At 36.7% G+C, this 17254-nt stretch overlaps 1 protein-coding gene across 2 annotated transcripts in view; it reads left to right on the plus strand.

Moving 5' to 3' along the window:
- CYSLTR1 (cysteinyl leukotriene receptor 1) overlaps positions 1-17006 on the plus strand; it is a 103117-nt gene extending 86111 nt beyond the window's left edge. The window contains exons 2-3 of one of the 2 annotated variants that reach the window (XM_033200845.1): positions 5111-5197; positions 13341-17006. In XM_033200845.1, the coding sequence (XP_033056736.1) occupies positions 13368-14378 (1011 nt within the window). In that variant the 5' untranslated portion in view covers positions 5111-5197; positions 13341-13367 and the 3' untranslated portion in view covers positions 14379-17006. The remainder of the gene's footprint in view (positions 1-5110; positions 5198-13340) is intronic. The other variant, XM_033200846.1, reaches the window with a different exon arrangement.
- Positions 17007-17254: the final 248 nt, after the last annotated feature.

Raw genomic sequence — 17254 nt, forward strand, 5'->3', positions numbered from 1 at the left:
CCATCATTCTCAGCAAACTATCACAAGGACAGAAAACCAAACACCACATGTCCTCCCTCGTAGGTGGGAATTGAACAATGAGAACACTTGGACACAGGTGGGGAACATCACACACCAGGGCCTGTCAGGAGGTGGGGGGCTGGGGGAGGGATAGCATTAGGAGAAATACCTAATGCAAATGACGAGTTGATGTGTGCAGCGAACCAACATGGCACATGTGTACCTATGTAACAAACCTGCACGTTGTGCACATGTACCCTAGAACTTAAAGTATAATTTAAAAAAAGATAAACATATCATATTCTCACTTATTTGTGGGATATAGAAACCAAAACAATTTAATTCATGGATATAGACAGTTGAAAGGTGGTTACCAGAGGTTTGGAAGGGTAGTGGGAGGAGGTGGAGATAGTTAATGGATACAAAATACTAATTAGAGGGAATGAATAAGACACAGTATTTGACAGAACAACAGAGTGACTATAGTGAATAACAACTTATCTGTACATTTTAAATAACCAAAAAGAGTAAAATTGGATTGTTTGTAACACAAAGGACAAATGCTTGAGGGGAAAGATACCCCATTCTTCATGATATGATTTTTATGCATTGCATGCTTGTATCAAAACATTTCACGTACCCTATAAATATATACAGCTACTATGTCCCCACAGAAATGAAAAATAAAAAAAAATAAAAACATAAATTGAATGACCACAGAGAAGCAATGAATGGAATTATCAAGAAAGGTACAGACAAAATACTGTAGCATTTCAAAGGAGAGAATGTAAAATTGGGTTAAAAGGATCAATAATGGCTTACTATTTCATTAGAAACAAAAAAGAAGTATTATTACAATTTCATTTAGTAGAAGACACCAGTCTGGGGACTACCTGGGGACACTTTTGGATCACTAGCTGTTACTGGACCTCACTTAACACAATAGTATATAATTGATTCTTGTTCATACAATTCTATTGCAGTAACAATATAGTTGTATGGTATATGTGTTGACACCTTTTTATTTTTTAAGAGACAGGCTCTCGGTCTGTCACCAGGCTGGAGTGCACTGGTACAATTATGACTCACTGCAGCCTTGACCTCATGGGCTCAAGCAATTCTCCCCCTGAGCCTTCTGAGTAGCTAGGACTACTGGCACTATGCCACCATACTTGGCTAATTATTTTATCATTTTTTTGTTGTTGTTCTTTGTTTTTTTCTGAGAGAACTAATTTTTTAAAATTATCTTACCATTCATGTCCCTTAAAAACAGCTGTACTGAGGTAGAATTGACACGCAGTAATCTGCACACATTTAAAGTGCACAATTTGATGAGTTTTCACACATGTATATACTTATGAAACCATCAGCATAATCAACATAGTGAATATATCCATCACCCCAAAGTGTCCCCTTTGTAATTTCTCCCTCCTGTCTCTAGTTATGGGCTCTCCCCTTCCTACCCTGTTCCTATTCCCAGGGATCTGCTGATTTGCTCTTCATCACTATGCACTAGTTTATCTAGAATTTTATATAAATGGAATCACACAGTATGGATTCTTTTTCGTCTGGCTTCTTTCACTCAGTATAATTGTTTTGAGATTCATCCACATTGTGACTGTTTCAATAATTTCTTCATTTTTAGCGAAAACTCAAGGTATAATTTATACATCATAAAATTCACCCATTGTAAGTGTACAATTCAATTATTTATAGTAAATTTCCAGAACTGTGCAGTCATTACCACAATGCCATTTTAGGACACTTTCACCACCCCCCAGAAGATCCTTTGTGTCCAGTTGCAATCACTCCCTGCTCCCACGTGTGGATTCAGGCAGCTATCACCTATCTCTATAGGTTTGTCTTTTTAGGATATTTGAGATAAATGGAATAAGCAAAATGTGGTCTTTTGCATATAGCTTTTTCATTTAGCAAATATTCTTGAGTTGATCCATGTTGTAGCATGTATCAGCACTTCCTCATGACTTTGAGCAAAGAAAAAATTTCTTAGATATGGCACCAAAATCACAATCTATAAAAGAAAAGTTGATAAATTGGATGTCATCACAATGAAAACTTCTGTTGTTTGGAAGGCACTGTTAAGAGAGTAAAAACGCAACCCATAAAATAGTAGCAAATATTTGCAAGGCATATATTTGATATAGGTATTGTGTCCAGAACATATAAAGAACTCTCATACACAATAATAAGAAAATAAACATCCTAATGGAAAAATGTGTGAAATATTTGAATAAACATTTCACCAAGGGAAATATATGTATGGCAAATAAGTACATGAAAAGGTGCTCAATATCATTCATCATTAGAAAAATGCAAATCAAAATCAAAATAAGATATCACAACACACATATTAGATGGATATAATTTAAAAGACTGACCATACCAAGTGTTAGCATATGGAAATATGGAGGGGATATCAGTAGTATACCCACATCACCCACCTTAAAAAGCAGTTTGTCAGTTTCTTAAAAAGTTTAACATACACCTACCTTATAATCCAGCTACCCAAGAAAAGTGAAAACATGCCCATATAGAGACTTGCACATAAATGTTTGTGGCAGCTTTATTTGTAATAGTCAAAACCTGAAAGCAACTCATATGTCCATCAATGACTAAGTGTATAAACAATTTGTATATCTATATAATGAAATCCTATTCAGCAACAATTTTTTATTTTTTGTAGAGGAGTGGTCTTGCTGTGTTGCCCATGCTTGTCTCGAACTTCTGACCTCAAGCAATCCTCCCATCTCACCCTCCCGAAGCACTGGAATTACACAATTAACCTGGGGTCTGATATTCTTAGGAAACCTCTGGGCTCTCTTATTTACCTTGTACACTAGAGCTTGACCAGGTTATAGGTTCAATAGATGCTAAGGGCTGATGCAGAAAATGTATCCTCTTCCTTATAAGAATAGGGGCTCCTTAAATATTTGTTAATCTGAACTGAATTGGACTTACATGAGCTGAATAAAAGATCTGAGTAGCTCCTGAATTAAACAATTAAAATCAAAATCATACAACCACATTTGACTTCATTAACTCATCTTTACCCTCCCTATCACCCAGATAACAATGGTAGAGCCCAATATTGGCAGAGCTCCTGTCAGAGACAAGAGTCCTCAAGGAACTGAAAAGGAAAGAGAAGCAAGGAGTGAAAGTATTGAGGGCCTACTATGTGCAAGGCTAATTCATAAAGGAACCATAGAAGACCCTTCAGAATCCCGAACTTGAAAAATACTACATTGTTGCCCAGACAATGTGACATTTACTCACTTGTGTATGTAAAGATTGGACTAATTGTAATTGCACAACCACCATGGAAATGGATAACCAGATAGTGCATTAAGCTGGTAATATTAAACTTCTCATAGGTGGGTCTTAGAAATTCATAAACTTTCTTTCTTGTCCCACACTAGGGAAAAAAAAAAGCTTTGTCTAAACACAAAACCAGGACAGAGCCAAGTTAATTTTCTTCACAGGTGAGTAGAATCATATAATTTCAGGATCAGAAAGGATTTTTATACATTCAGCATTCAGTCACTAGATTTTTACTGATGTACGGAGACCCGGACAAGCTAAACAAACTTAAAAAATGTGTTTATTGCCTGATTGACAAAATATAAAGGACAACTCTGAGTAATTTTGCACCAGCAACACACACTTTACCCAGAGTGTAGTAGGTTACATATGTCAACTTCTTACCTAGAGAAGAAGGAACAATTTGGAGAGGGAGAAGAAAGTGGAGAAGATCTAAGAAATGATTATCTGAGTACAAGGGGGGTTCAAATGGCAATATTGCAGCAGTAGGTTCAGGTTTCTACTTTTAAAACTAGACTATATTTTTCATTTTTGCATTTCTTTTATTTTCCTTTTGATTTTCTTTTTTTTAGTAGAGTTCCTTTAGAAAATTCCAGCCTATTTCTACTGATTAAGAATAAACTGAAGGGGCCGGATGTGGTTGCTCATGCCTGTAGTCCCAGCACTTTGGGAGGCTGAGGCGAGCAGATTACCTGAGGTCGGGAGTTTGAGACCAGCCTGACCAAGATATAGTGAAACCCCATCTCTACTAAAAATACAAAAATTAGCTGGGTGTGGTGGTGCATGCCTGCAATCCCAGCTACTCAGGAGGCTGAGGCAGGAGAATTGCTTGAATCCAGGAGGCGGACGTTAGAGTGAGCAGAGATCATGCCACTGCACTCCAGTCACTCCAGCCTGGGCAGAGTGAGACTCTGTCTCAAATAAATAAATAAACAAATAAACTGAAGGAAAGTGTTTATTTTGTTAGCGCTTGGACCACGGATAAAGGAATAGTAGCTAGCCTCTGGAGGCCTTGCAGGCAGGAATTAAAGTTGCCATAGGACAAGAAAAACTTAGAAAAAAAGCATTCAGGTTGCTCCTCCTTCAAGAAAGCCCATCTCTGCTCATTTTTTGGAGATTTGTTATACTTTCTTAGATTATTGAGTATAACTTAATTGAAGAGAAGAGATATATGCTTATGAAAAGTTAACTATACAAAAAGTTGATCTCCAAAAGTATATAATATATGCCAAATTAGTGATATAAGCATTACATGCTATTATAGTTATAAGGAGAGTGCAAGGTTCTTTAAGCCATTCGTCCTTTAAGGAAAACTATTTCTAAGCCATTCCAGACAGATATACTTGATATTTTTAATGTTCCAACACCTATTCGTAGCAATCCAGATCCCTGGATGTAAAGTTCCAAATTACTTCCCCTCTTAACTTTATAACCAAGTGTTTAGAAGAGAAGATAGAGGAAATACCCTGGTTTCATAGAGAGAGGAATATTTTATAATAGTGTGTTCATTTTAGATAGAGAAGCTACAAGCACACAGCAGCAAATATCTGTGACCAGCCCTTGTCTGTATTCCAAGTTTCCCCTGGGAATGTAAAAACAGATGGAGAAAAAAGAAGGAGACACAGAATTCAGTGACTAGCCCTAAATCTGTCAGTAAAGCTTTGATGCCCCATTACACACTCTGGATCTATAAATAAGGCTGCTAAGTTCTCATGACCCTTCCGGACTGCTTCTACAGTTGTTAAGTTCCTTTTCAATCTTATGATTTCAGCGTGGGCTTCCTCTGATATTACACCATAGAAAGCATTGATCACCATAAGAAGGAACATTTGTGAAGATACTCCAGTGCCAGAAAGAGGTATACCTGAATTTTCCAAATGAACTTTGCTTTTTCAACTTGCAATTATCTTAACAAAGTAACTTACTTCATTATTCTCATGAAAATAAAATCAGTTCTATTTATGTTTGTTGCTAGCTTTTATTAACCCATTTGTTTTCTGCTAAGACGGCTTTTACAATGCTGTATTGTAACCTCTTCACACTTCTAAGTTATCATTCCTATCCCCCACTAGAAAATGAGCTGCTTGAAGGCAGGGATGAGGTCTTAAGTATCTTAGATTTCCAAAGAAACTCTCTGTATTCATCTAGTGGAGGGTAACATTATTGGGGGATCACAGTAAATTCTAAAAAACAAATTAAATGCTGTTTCAGACAAGTAAAGCCATAATCTGTGAAAAGAGTGGCTTGTACTAAATGATCTCTACCACTCTAGGATTCACCACTTGCTTGAAAGTTTTACAATCTTCTTTTTATGGCTTAATACAAATTGTTGACTTCATATAAATAGACAACTGAGTCTAAATATTTAATTTTTAGAAAAGTTTATTTTGGTCTGCAAGGACTGGGACGTTATTAATGAGACTAGAGACCATCTGCTTCTTTGTATATTTTTATAGTTATTTATCAGTTTTATTTAGCATCTTTCAAAGATGTGAGAATTTCAAATTTAATTATAATATGTAATGGATTAGTCTATATCAATGATATGGGTGGGATTTTTTTATTTTTTAGATACAAGGTCTCACTGTTTTGTCCAGGCTTGTCTCGAACTCCTGAGCTCAAGCAATCCTCCTGCCTCAGCCTCTTGAGTAGCTGGGATTACAGGCATATGCCACCACAACTGACATTATCTGTGCTTTTTAACATTATAGTTAGCCTTGTGACTTAGTACTTTCCTTGATATATTGGGAAGCAACTTTACTTACACAGCAACTTCGGACTCTGACATTGGAAAGATTTTAATTTATATTGGAATGAGAAGATAACTCCAAATGGTTTTAAATGACAAATAATACCTTCAAATGTTAAACTTGTCCTATCATTAATTTAGTATTCACTCAACACTTACTGAGCACTTATGGGCAAGGTACATATGTGCTAGGTAGGCCCTGTGTGGGCTGCTTTTTTATGTATTAACCAGATAGTCTGGGAGATAAGGTATTTACACAAATCATTGATTTGCAGGATTGATTTAAGTTTCTCTAGAAGTTCATCAAAGATAGAAATTACTTCAGATAGAGGCTGAAGGAAGACTTAGTCAAGAAAGTGTAATTTGAGCTGAATGATGAGTAGTTTTTGTATATGCAAAGAAGGAGGAAAGGGCATTTCAGGAAGAAGGAAAGGCCATTCAAGAAGAAAAAAAGACAGTGAAAAAAGACAGCCAGGTGGGTAAGCTTATGGCACATGTCACTGGTATACTAAAATAGTTGTTCTTCTAACTATACAGTGTACAAAAGAGAGCAGTGAGAGAGAAACTTGGAAAGGTAAATTGTACTCAGACTATAGAGAGCCTTAAATATCAGGCCAAGAAGTCTAGATATTATTCTGAAGGCATTCTAAATCACTGAAGATTTTAAGGAAGACACGTCATAATTGAAAGCTACAGTGTGTAAAGAATTATTCCAGAAAGGGTTTGTAGCAAGGTAGATTGAAAGTTGATAGTGGTGGGAAGGCTGCTGGTAATTATCTAATACCTTTCAAGTGTGGCTCATCTATAATATGAACAAGTTCTGAGGAGTTAATGTATAGTATGGTGGCTATAGTTAATATTATATTATTTACTTGAAATTATTATATTATTTACTTGAAATTTGATAAGGAAGATCTTATTTCAAAACCACAATGAAATACCATCTCACACCAGTTCGAATGGCTATTATTTAAAATTCAAAACATAAGGCAGGCCAGGCATGGTGGCTGACACCTGTAATCCCAGCACTTTGGGAGACCAAGGCAGGCAGATCACCAGAGGTCAGGAGTTCAACACCAGCCTGGCCAACATGGTGAAATCTGGTCTCTACCAAAAAAAATACAAAAATTAGCCGAGCGTGATGGCAAACGCCTGTAATCCCAGTTATTCGTGAGGTTGAGGTGGGAGAATAGCTTGAACCCGGGAAGTGGAGACTGCAGTAAGCCGAGATTATGCCATTGCACTCCAGCCTAGGTGACAGAGTGAGACCCCGTCTCAAAAAAAATAAATAAATAAAACATAACAGGTGCTGGTGAGATTGTGGAGAAAAAAACACTTATACAGTGTTGGTGGGAGTGTAAATTAGGTCAGCCATTGTAGAAAGCAGTGTGGCAATTCCTCAAAGAGCTAAAAACAGAACTGTCATTCCACCCAGAAATTCTGTTACTGGGTATATACCCAAAGGAATATAAATCATTCTGCCATAAAGATGTGTGTATGCATATGTTCACTGCAGCACTAGTCACAATAGCAAAGACATGGAATCAACCTAAATGTCCCTGAATAGAAGACTGGATAAAGAAATTAGAGTATGTATGCACCATGGAATACTATGCAGCCATATAAAAGAATGACATTATGTCCTTTGCAGGAACATGGATGGAGCTGGAGGCCATTATCCTTAGCAAACTAACACAGAAACAGAAAACCAAATACCACATGTTCTCACTTATAAGTGGGAACTAAATGATAAGAACACATGGACACAAGAGGAGAACAACAGACACTGGGACCTACCTGAGGGTGGAGGCTGTGAGGCAGGGGAGGATAAGAAAAAATAAGCAATGTGTACTAGGCTTAACACCTAGGTGATGAAATAATCTGTACAACAAATGATTGTATAGATTAAAAAAAAAAGCACGTGACACAAGTTTACCTATATAACAAACTTGCACATGTACCCCTGAACCTAAAATAGAAGTGAAAAAAAAGAAAGTAGATCTTAAGCACCCTTACCGCCCCCTGCCCCCACCCACCCAACACACACACACAAATGGTATATTAGGTAATGGATGTGTTGATTAACTTTGTTAGAGAAATGATTTCACAGTGTATACTTACATGAAATCATCACATTGTACACCTTAGAATATGCAATTTCTATTTGTCAATTATATCTCAATAAAGCTGAAATGGGTTATTACCAAAATTTTCAACAGCACTATCTAGTGTATTACAAGATAATACTGCTCAGTTTAGAAAAAAACACTTGACATGGAACTAAGGAAAAGGTTAACTTTAGGCAGTTTTTTTTTTCTTCCACAACTGCACTGAGTTCACAACCAATGGTGAATGAGCCAGGTAACTAGAAAGCAAACTGAGAAATAATGCAGGAGTTTCAAATAGGAGTCACATTTTTCTCTATGGCCTCAGAATGATTGTTCTTCAATTTTGGGGGTTGGGGAGGATTCAGGGGCTACACGTGCAGGTTTGTTACATGGGTATATTGTGTGATGCTAAGGATTGGGGTACGAATGGTTCCATCACTGAGGTAGTGAGTATAGTGCCCAATAGGTAGTTTTTCAGTCCACAATCCTCTCCCTTCCACCCTACCTCCTATGATAGTCTCCAATATATATGTTCCCATCTTTATGTCCATATATACCCAATGTTTAGCTCCCATTTACAAGTGAGAACATGCAGTATTTGATTTTCTGGTCCTGCATTAATTTTCTTAGGATAATGGCCTCCAACTGCATAAATGTTGCAGTCAAGGACATTATTTAATGCTTTTTTATGGCTGCCTAGTATCAAATAGTGTATACATACCATATTTTCTTTATCAGTCCACCATGGATGAGCATCTGAGTTGATTCCATGTTTTTACTATTGTGAATTGTGCTGCAATGAACACATGAGTATATGCATCTTTATAGAAAAACAATTTATATACCTGTGGGTATTTACCCAATAATGGGATTGTTTGGGTAAAATGGTAGTTCTGTTTTAAGTCTTTTCAGAAATCTCCAAACTGCTTTCCATAGTAGCTGAACTAACTCACATTCCCACCAGCAATGTATAAGTGTTCCCTTTTCGCAACCTCACCGACATCTATTATTTTTGTTACTTTTGAATAACAGCCATTTTCACTGGTGTGAGATTACCATCTCACTATGGTTTTGACTTGCATTTCTCTGAATAGTTACATTGAGCATTTTTCATATGTTTGTTGGCTGCATCTATGTCTTGTTTTGAGAAGTGTCCATGTCCATTGCCCATTTTTTAACAGGGTTGTTTTTAGAATGTTGATTTAATTTTCTTATAGATTCTGGATATTAGACCTTTGTTGGATGTATAGTTTGCAAATATTTTCTCCCATTCTATAGATTGTCTGTTTGCTCTGTTGATAGCTCCTTTTGCTGTGTGGAAGCTCTTTAGTATAATTAGATCCCAATTGTTAATTTTTGCTTTTGCTGCAATTGCTTTTGATGTTTTCTTCATGAAATCTTTGCTAGGTACTGTGTCAAGAATGGTATTTCCTAAGTTTTCTTGTAAGGTTTTTATACTTTTAGGTCTTATGTTTAAGTCTTTCATTCATCTTGAGTTTATTTTTGTAGATGGTGAAAGGATGTGGTCCAGATTCAATCTTCTGCATATGGCACTAGCCAGTTATCACAGCACCATTTTTTGAATAGGAAGTCCCTTCTCCATGGCTTGTTATTGTTGACTTTGTTGAATATCAGATGGTTGTAGGTGTGCAGATTTATTTCTGGAATGCCTATTCTGTGTCATTGGTCTATGTGTCTGTTTTTGTACCCGCATTATGCTGTTTTGTTACTCTAGCTTTGTACTGTAGTTTAAAGTAGTGTGATGCCTCCAGCTTTGTTCTTTTTGCTTAGTTTGCTTTGGGTGTTCAGGTTCTCTTCTGGTGCCATATGAATTTTAGAAGTGATTTTCTTAATTCTGTGAAAAGTGATGTTGGTAGTTTCATAGGAATAGCATTAAATCTGTAAATGGGCAGTATGGCCATTTTAACAACATTGATTCTTCCCCTCCAGGAGCATAAAATGTATTTCTATTTGTTTATGTCATATCTGGTTTCTTGAGCAGTGTTTTGTAATTCTCATTGTAGAGATCTTCCACCTCCCTTGCTAGCTGTATTCCCACGAATTTTACTCTTTTTGTGGCTATTGTGAATGGACTTGTGTTCCTGATGTTTTCCATGTTGCTTGCTCTCTCTCCCTGTCTTTCTGGGATGCCAATGAGTCATGGGTTCAGTCTATTTACATAATCCCATATTTCTCAGAGGTTTTGTTCTTTCTTTATTTTTTTCTTTATTTTTGTCTGACTATTTCTGAGAACTGATCTTTGAGCTCTGAGATTCTTTCCTCACTTTGGTCTGTTCTGCTGTTAATACTTCCATTTGCATTATGACATTCTCAAAGAGAGTTTTTCAGCTCTAGAAGATCAGTTTGTCTCTTTCTTAAAATGGCTATTTTACCTTTTAGCTCTTGTATCATTTTATTGGATTCATTAGCTTCTTTGAATTCTGTTGCAGCTTGCTCCTGAATTTCAATGAGATTTGTTGCCACACAGATTTTTTAATTCTATGTCTGTCATTTCAACTATTTCAATCTGGTTAAGAGTCATTCCTTGGGAGCCAGTGTGGTCATTTGGAGATAAGAAGATACTCTGGATTTTAGAATTGTCAGAGCTCTCCCACTGGTTCTTTCTTATTTGTGTGGGCTGATGTCCCTTTAAGGTTTGAAGTTGCTGTTCTTTGCATATGGCTTTTTGCTTTTATATTCTTTGATGCCTTGAGGGTTTGACTGTGGTATAACTTAAGTTTAGTTAATTGACTTTGTTTCTGGATAATTTCAGGGGTCCAAGGTTCAGCCCAGTCCTCCTGAGCTGTGTGTTTTAACCTTGGTGGACTGGGACCAGGCCCACAGTTTTTCGCTGATCCTTCAAGATTAAGGACCTGCTGTGCTGGAGGAACCAAGGTGTTCCCAGTCTACTGACAACAACACATCAATAGGGACTGCCAGCAAAACCACTTCAGGGGGGTGGAGGGTGGCAGTGGGGTCTTTGCACATGTACTGGTGAAGTGGTGGGGAGAGGACGCAAGCAATTGCATGCTAGTGGCAGTCTATCTACAAAAGCTCTCTGACTGTTATGCAGGGTCATCTGGTGAAAGAGCTAAGGTGGTGGCTGCTAGCAAGTTATTTGGCTGGGCAGCTGAGGCTGTGCTGCAAGCAGGTGTGGCCAGGCAGGGACCCTGGGAGAGTCCAGCAGACAAGGGTATCCTCAGATCAGTCTACCGCTATCCTATGAGCAAGATAGCCCTGCTCTGTCCAGGTCTGGCAGTCAACAAAGGATGAAGCTACTTAGAGGAGTATGGTGATCCTTGGGGTATGTGTAACCATGGCCATGCTCCACTATAGTCATTCTGGTGCCAAATACTCTGGGCTCTGTGAAGGCTAGATTTCTGTCTCTGCCAACTCTCTGAGCAGTTCTCCCTGCTAGCTCAAATGTCCATGGAGAACATGGGGTCTCCTGCAGTTAAGATTCCAAATGTCCATGGCCCACATGTCCCAAGGGCACTCCATGCCTGTTTCACTCATCTCTTCCCCAGGAGCTGCTCTGGGCCAGGAATGAGTCCTAGTACTTGGTACCCCTGTGCAGTGTTCTCAGCTTCCTCCCCTTTCAGCCCAGGGTCTCCATCCTCCATCTGTCCACTTTCAATGCCTTTTTTATAAGGATCAATTTGGAGTGTGCCAATCTTCTTCACAGTCTGGTCTTTTGGTGGAAGAAGCTCTTTCTGACTGCATACAATTGGCCATCTTGGCTCAGATAATCCATCCAATTTTTATCTTATACCAAAAGTTCTTGGTAACAATAATAAAAATGACATTTTTTAATGAAAGGGGAAAAATGGAACAACTTGCTGGGATGGCTAGACGGATGGACACTGCATCCTCAACAGCAAATATAATTGCTAGCAGTAGCAAACCTGGGAAGTTATATCCTACCTGCAACAACTACCATAGCTATCTGTTTCTGTATCCCTAGTAAAGATCAGTCCCCTTCATGGCTGGCAGTTTTTGCATACTCAAGCAGTCTTCCCACCTTACAAACCCCAACACCTCTCTTACAAGGGAGCAGGAGTTGTATAAAAGGCCAACATCAGACTTCAATCAAAGATTATCTGACATATTATATATTGAGTACCTTCAACCTTTGCAAAGAATAAAAGAGGATAATCTAGAGAAACATGAGAGACATCACTACTTCTACACTACAATATCTCACCTCAAGCCTTCTCTGATCAGAACTTATTGACTGCCCTCAGTGACATAGCTGAAATAGACTAGAGCAAGTATCAACTACAAGAGAAATTCTTCCTATAAGAGAAATAACTATATATTGCTAAACAGTAAAGTCTATAAAGTTTAGAAAGAGAACAAGAATGAATGGCTACAACATTTTTCTCAGCCGACAAGTATATTCCAACTACTTGTACTACATCTTTCTTCAGAGATTTAAATACTGGTGCAGATTTTAGAAATGTATTTTATCACTCTGAAACATTTTTCTCATCTTTAAAATAACTATATGGCTTCTAAGGTTTCTCTTGCCATGGAGTTCTGCAGTTATAGGTAGAGTCAACTATGTTCTAGATTAATACTCTCCCCCAGGGGAGGGAGTTTCATTAACAGCAAATTAGATTATTTTCCACAAGTATGGGCGGCACTCAACAGATATTACCAAGGAAGTCCTCTTCTTGAGGGAACCAAGCATTTTCATCCAAATTTTATTCTCTAAAATATTTTAGAGATTTTCCAATAATAGATAGATATAGATATAAATATATTCATACATGTGAAGCTGCTATCTTAAAGCTTTTCTCTAATAGAAAAACAAGTTCATTTGAAAGGATAACCTACCAAATTGTACTAGAGTAATATGATTTAAAATACAGGAGGGCTGTTTTACCTAGGTCTTGAAGATTTAGAGGAAGTCCATCAGAAAAACATGGGAGGGAAAGGACAAAAAAAAGTTTCTGGATGTCTGTAGGATACAAACTGTTCTCCAGAGGATAAGGTACAGCTGAATCCCTCCTCAATGCCTCACTACTCTTGCTTGCTGCCGTGGTCAAAAAGTATATATAGTGACACTATGAAATGAAACATTAGTACTTCCTGTAATTTATGGTCTAGTTAAAATTGACAATTTTTTTTATTTATTGTAGGCACAAAGCAGACATTCCTAGAGAAACATGGATGAAACCGGAAATCTGACAGTATCTTCTGCCACATGCCATGACACTATTGATGACTTCCGCAATCAAGTGTATTCCACCTTGTACTCTATGATCTCTGTTGTAGGCTTCTTTGGCAATGGCTTTGTGCTCTATGTCCTCATAAAAACCTATCATGAGAAGTCAGCCTTCCAAGTATACATGATTAATTTAGCAGTAGCAGATCTACTTTGTGTGTGCACACTGCCTCTCCGTGTGGTCTATTATGTTCACAAAGGCATTTGGTTCTTTGGTGACTTCTTATGCCGCCTCAGCACCTATGCTTTGTATGTCAACCTCTATTGTAGCATCTTCTTTATGACAGCCATGAGCTTTTTCCGGTGCATTGCAATTGTTTTTCCAGTCCAGAACATTAATTTGGTTACTCAGAAAAAAGCCAGGTTTGTGTGTGTAGGTATTTGGATTTTTGTGATTTTGACCAGTTCTCCATTTCTAATGGCCAAACCACAAAAAGATGAGAAAAATAATACCAAGTGTTTTGAGCCCCCACAAGACAATCAAACTAAAAATCATGTTTTGGTCTTGCATTATGTGTCATTGTTTGTTGGCTTTATCATCCCTTTTGTTATTATAATTGTCTGTTACACAATGATCATTTTGACCTTACTAAAAAAATCAATGAAAAAAAATCTGCCAAGTCGTAAAAAGGCTGTAGGAATGATTGTGGTCGTGACCGCTGCCTTTTTAGTCAGTTTCATGCCATATCATATTCAACGTACCATTCACCTTCATTTTTTACACAATGAAACTAAACCCTGTGATTCTGTCCTTAGAATGCAGAAGTCCGTGGTCATAACCTTGTCTCTGGCTGCATCAAATTGTTGCTTTGACCCTCTCCTATATTTCTTTTCTGGAGGTAACTTTAGGAAAAGGCTGTCTACATTTAGAAAGCATTCTTTGTCCAGCATGACTTATGTACCCAGAAAGAAGGCCTCTTTGCCAGAAAAGGGAGAAATATGTAAAGTGTAGTTTAAGCCCATTTCCAGTCCAAACCAATGAAAATAGTTTCCCAAATAAATATTTTGCCAAATCATTTACAAAAAAATACAATTTTTCATTAATATTTTACAAATACTTAACTATTTGGGCTTACAAATCTATCTCATTTTTGCATTCACATGATTAGATATTTATAGATACTTTAAGTGCTAAAAATATAGTCCACAACTATGAACTAATTATAAATAATTTTGACCACTTACCAGAATTTGGAGACTATTTGTATGTTTGCACTATAAAATATGTCTTATATTAAAGTTTTCCTTTTCAAATAAAAGCTTTACAAAGGATAAAATACATAAAATTAGTCAATATAAAATGTATGTAAGCTAAAAGTTATAAAATATAAAAATAGATATAAAATTGGCAAAGAGTTTTCAATCATTCTAACATATTCCTTTGCATGCATGCCATCGGATGAGAACTCGAGATGACTCAGAAGCTAAATAAAATGTACTGTCAGCTTTCTTTGTAGTACTGATTGGCTAGGCAAATTAGGGCCATTTCTTCCAAAAGAGAATGTAAAAGTGCTAGAACAGACTAGTATTCAGCTAAATGGTCCTAAAGGCACCATACAATGTTCAATATGGAAACAGGAGAAATCTGGTCAAAAGCCAGTTTGTCTCCAGTTTTCTTCTGCCTTTGCCTCAGGCTCCCAAATTGAATAGTGGAGTTTTAGCTGCTCAGTGAGGTTCCTGTAGAGAATTCTCTCCATCCATGACATAAAATTCTTCCTTAAAAAGCCAGACAACTGGCACTTCCTTATATAAACAGAAGTAATTAAAAATTTATCTGAAGAAGAGGAAAGGAAAAGGAATCTACTTTTCTATATGCCAATTGCTGGGATCAAAATAAACTACAAGGGATTGATGAAGAAAATTGTGAATGTTCATGTTACAAATTATTTTAAGAAGTGCATACATTTATGTATATGTATTTCAACAACCTTATGTAAGAGATTTGCTCTATGATATGCAGTATGGCTGAAAGTTCACTATAAGTTTTATTATTGTTTTATTACTTTTTATTGGTATGTTGACAGGAATATCATGGATATGTTTACAGTGACTTTTATATTACAATGGATGCTTTGATCTTAAAACAGTCACAACAACTCATCTAGGGCTGAAATATAATATTCGTGGACAAGCTTTTGCTGAAGTGTAGTGTGTCCTTTAGCTTTGCCTTTTAAGAGGTACATTACCTCAGAGGAAATAAATTATAACTATAAAGAAAAAAGAAAGCTTTGGGAAAATTTTCTATCTGAATCTGCCATGGGTACATTATTTCTATTTCATTTCTAATGTTGTAGTCCCTTGGGGAAAAAAATTACAAAACATAAACAGAAAGGACCTCTAAGGCATAGTAATAGCTTGTGCCCACTTATTTTTAATATACCTGTGACCTGGCCGTCCCTACACTCTTACCCTATACTATTTTTCCCTTGCTGGAGACAAAGACCAAACATAATATTTATCACAAAATTCAATCCTCATTTCTCATTTACTGGGCCTTCTGCTATTCAGCAAGTAGCATAGTATGGTAGAAGAGCACTAGATTGGAATCCAGAAGACCTGGATGCTAACCTGGTCTCCATTGCTTACTAGTTAAGTAATTCTAAGCAAATGACATAAACTCTAATCCTCAGCTTCCTCATTTGTAAAATGGTAATAACAATACTTATCTTGCATTGTTATAGGGCATTTGTGAAACTCAAATGAGATCAGGAATGTTAAAGTTTTTAAAAATATGTAACAAGATATAATTTTTAAGTATTTAGTGGTACTTCTGTTACTTAAAATTACTGAGTCATATTTACTACATAAATTCTCAGATTTGAAAGAATTTGAACAAAAAATAGCCATAGTTAAATCCTACTCCACAACAAAGAATCTTGTGGGTTATTTATTTCTTCCAGGCTTTTGTCTATGTTGTCATTTCCAGTCATAGTCCCATTTCCTCCCATACAGCAACATACCATAAAATCTTCAATTACTTGCAAGCCCACCATAAATTTGCTTTTTTCATGTCTTATATATTTATAGCCTCTACCACACTGCATAGTACTTAATGTTTTCACCAATTTTTCCACGTGTTAATATTGTCTCCAAAGTGGAGTTATCACTTTGTGGAAATATAAATTCCTTGAGGTTGAAAATTATGTATTTAAGTGGTAGTATCTATCATTTAATAAACTCTAACTATATACTATATTCTATTTTAAGTGCTTTGCCCATATCATTTCATTTTACGCTTACAACTGCCCTGCAAGGTATGTACCATTATTATGCCTGCTTTGCTGAATTAAAAACTGAGGTGAGGTTATGTAACTTGCTCAGTCAGTCAGCTAGTAAGCACCGGAACCAGGTCCAAACCCAGGCAGTCTGATTTCACACCCATGTTCTTAATTTGCTATAATATCCTGCTGGACCATTTTCAGGCAAAAAGCTTCAGCTGTGAGAGAGAAATAGGTTCTACAGATGTGTTTTTCAACATTGAGCCTATAGTTAACAGTACAATATTATATATTTAAAAGTTTGTTAAGAGAATATATTTCATGTTAGGTGCTTTTACCACAGTAAAAGATATACAAATACAGAGAGAAAGAGAAATATAGAAAATTAAAGTTTATTTTTTAATGATGTTTAAATTATTTATTCATTTATTTTAAAAACTAGGTTTAATTAAACTACAGGCTTATATTTTTTAATTATATAAACACATGAACCATGACCTAAAGCCTATTATTTTAGTTGGAAGAACATCTTAAAAATATTATATCCTGGCCAGGCATGGTGGCTTACGCCTGTAATCCCACCACTTTGGGAGACCAAGGCAAGTGGATC

This window comes from Trachypithecus francoisi, unplaced genomic scaffold (assembly GCF_009764315.1).
Source record: "Trachypithecus francoisi isolate TF-2019V2 unplaced genomic scaffold, Tfra_2.0 Lachesis_group6, whole genome shotgun sequence".
Lineage (NCBI taxonomy): Eukaryota > Metazoa > Chordata > Mammalia > Primates > Cercopithecidae > Trachypithecus > Trachypithecus francoisi.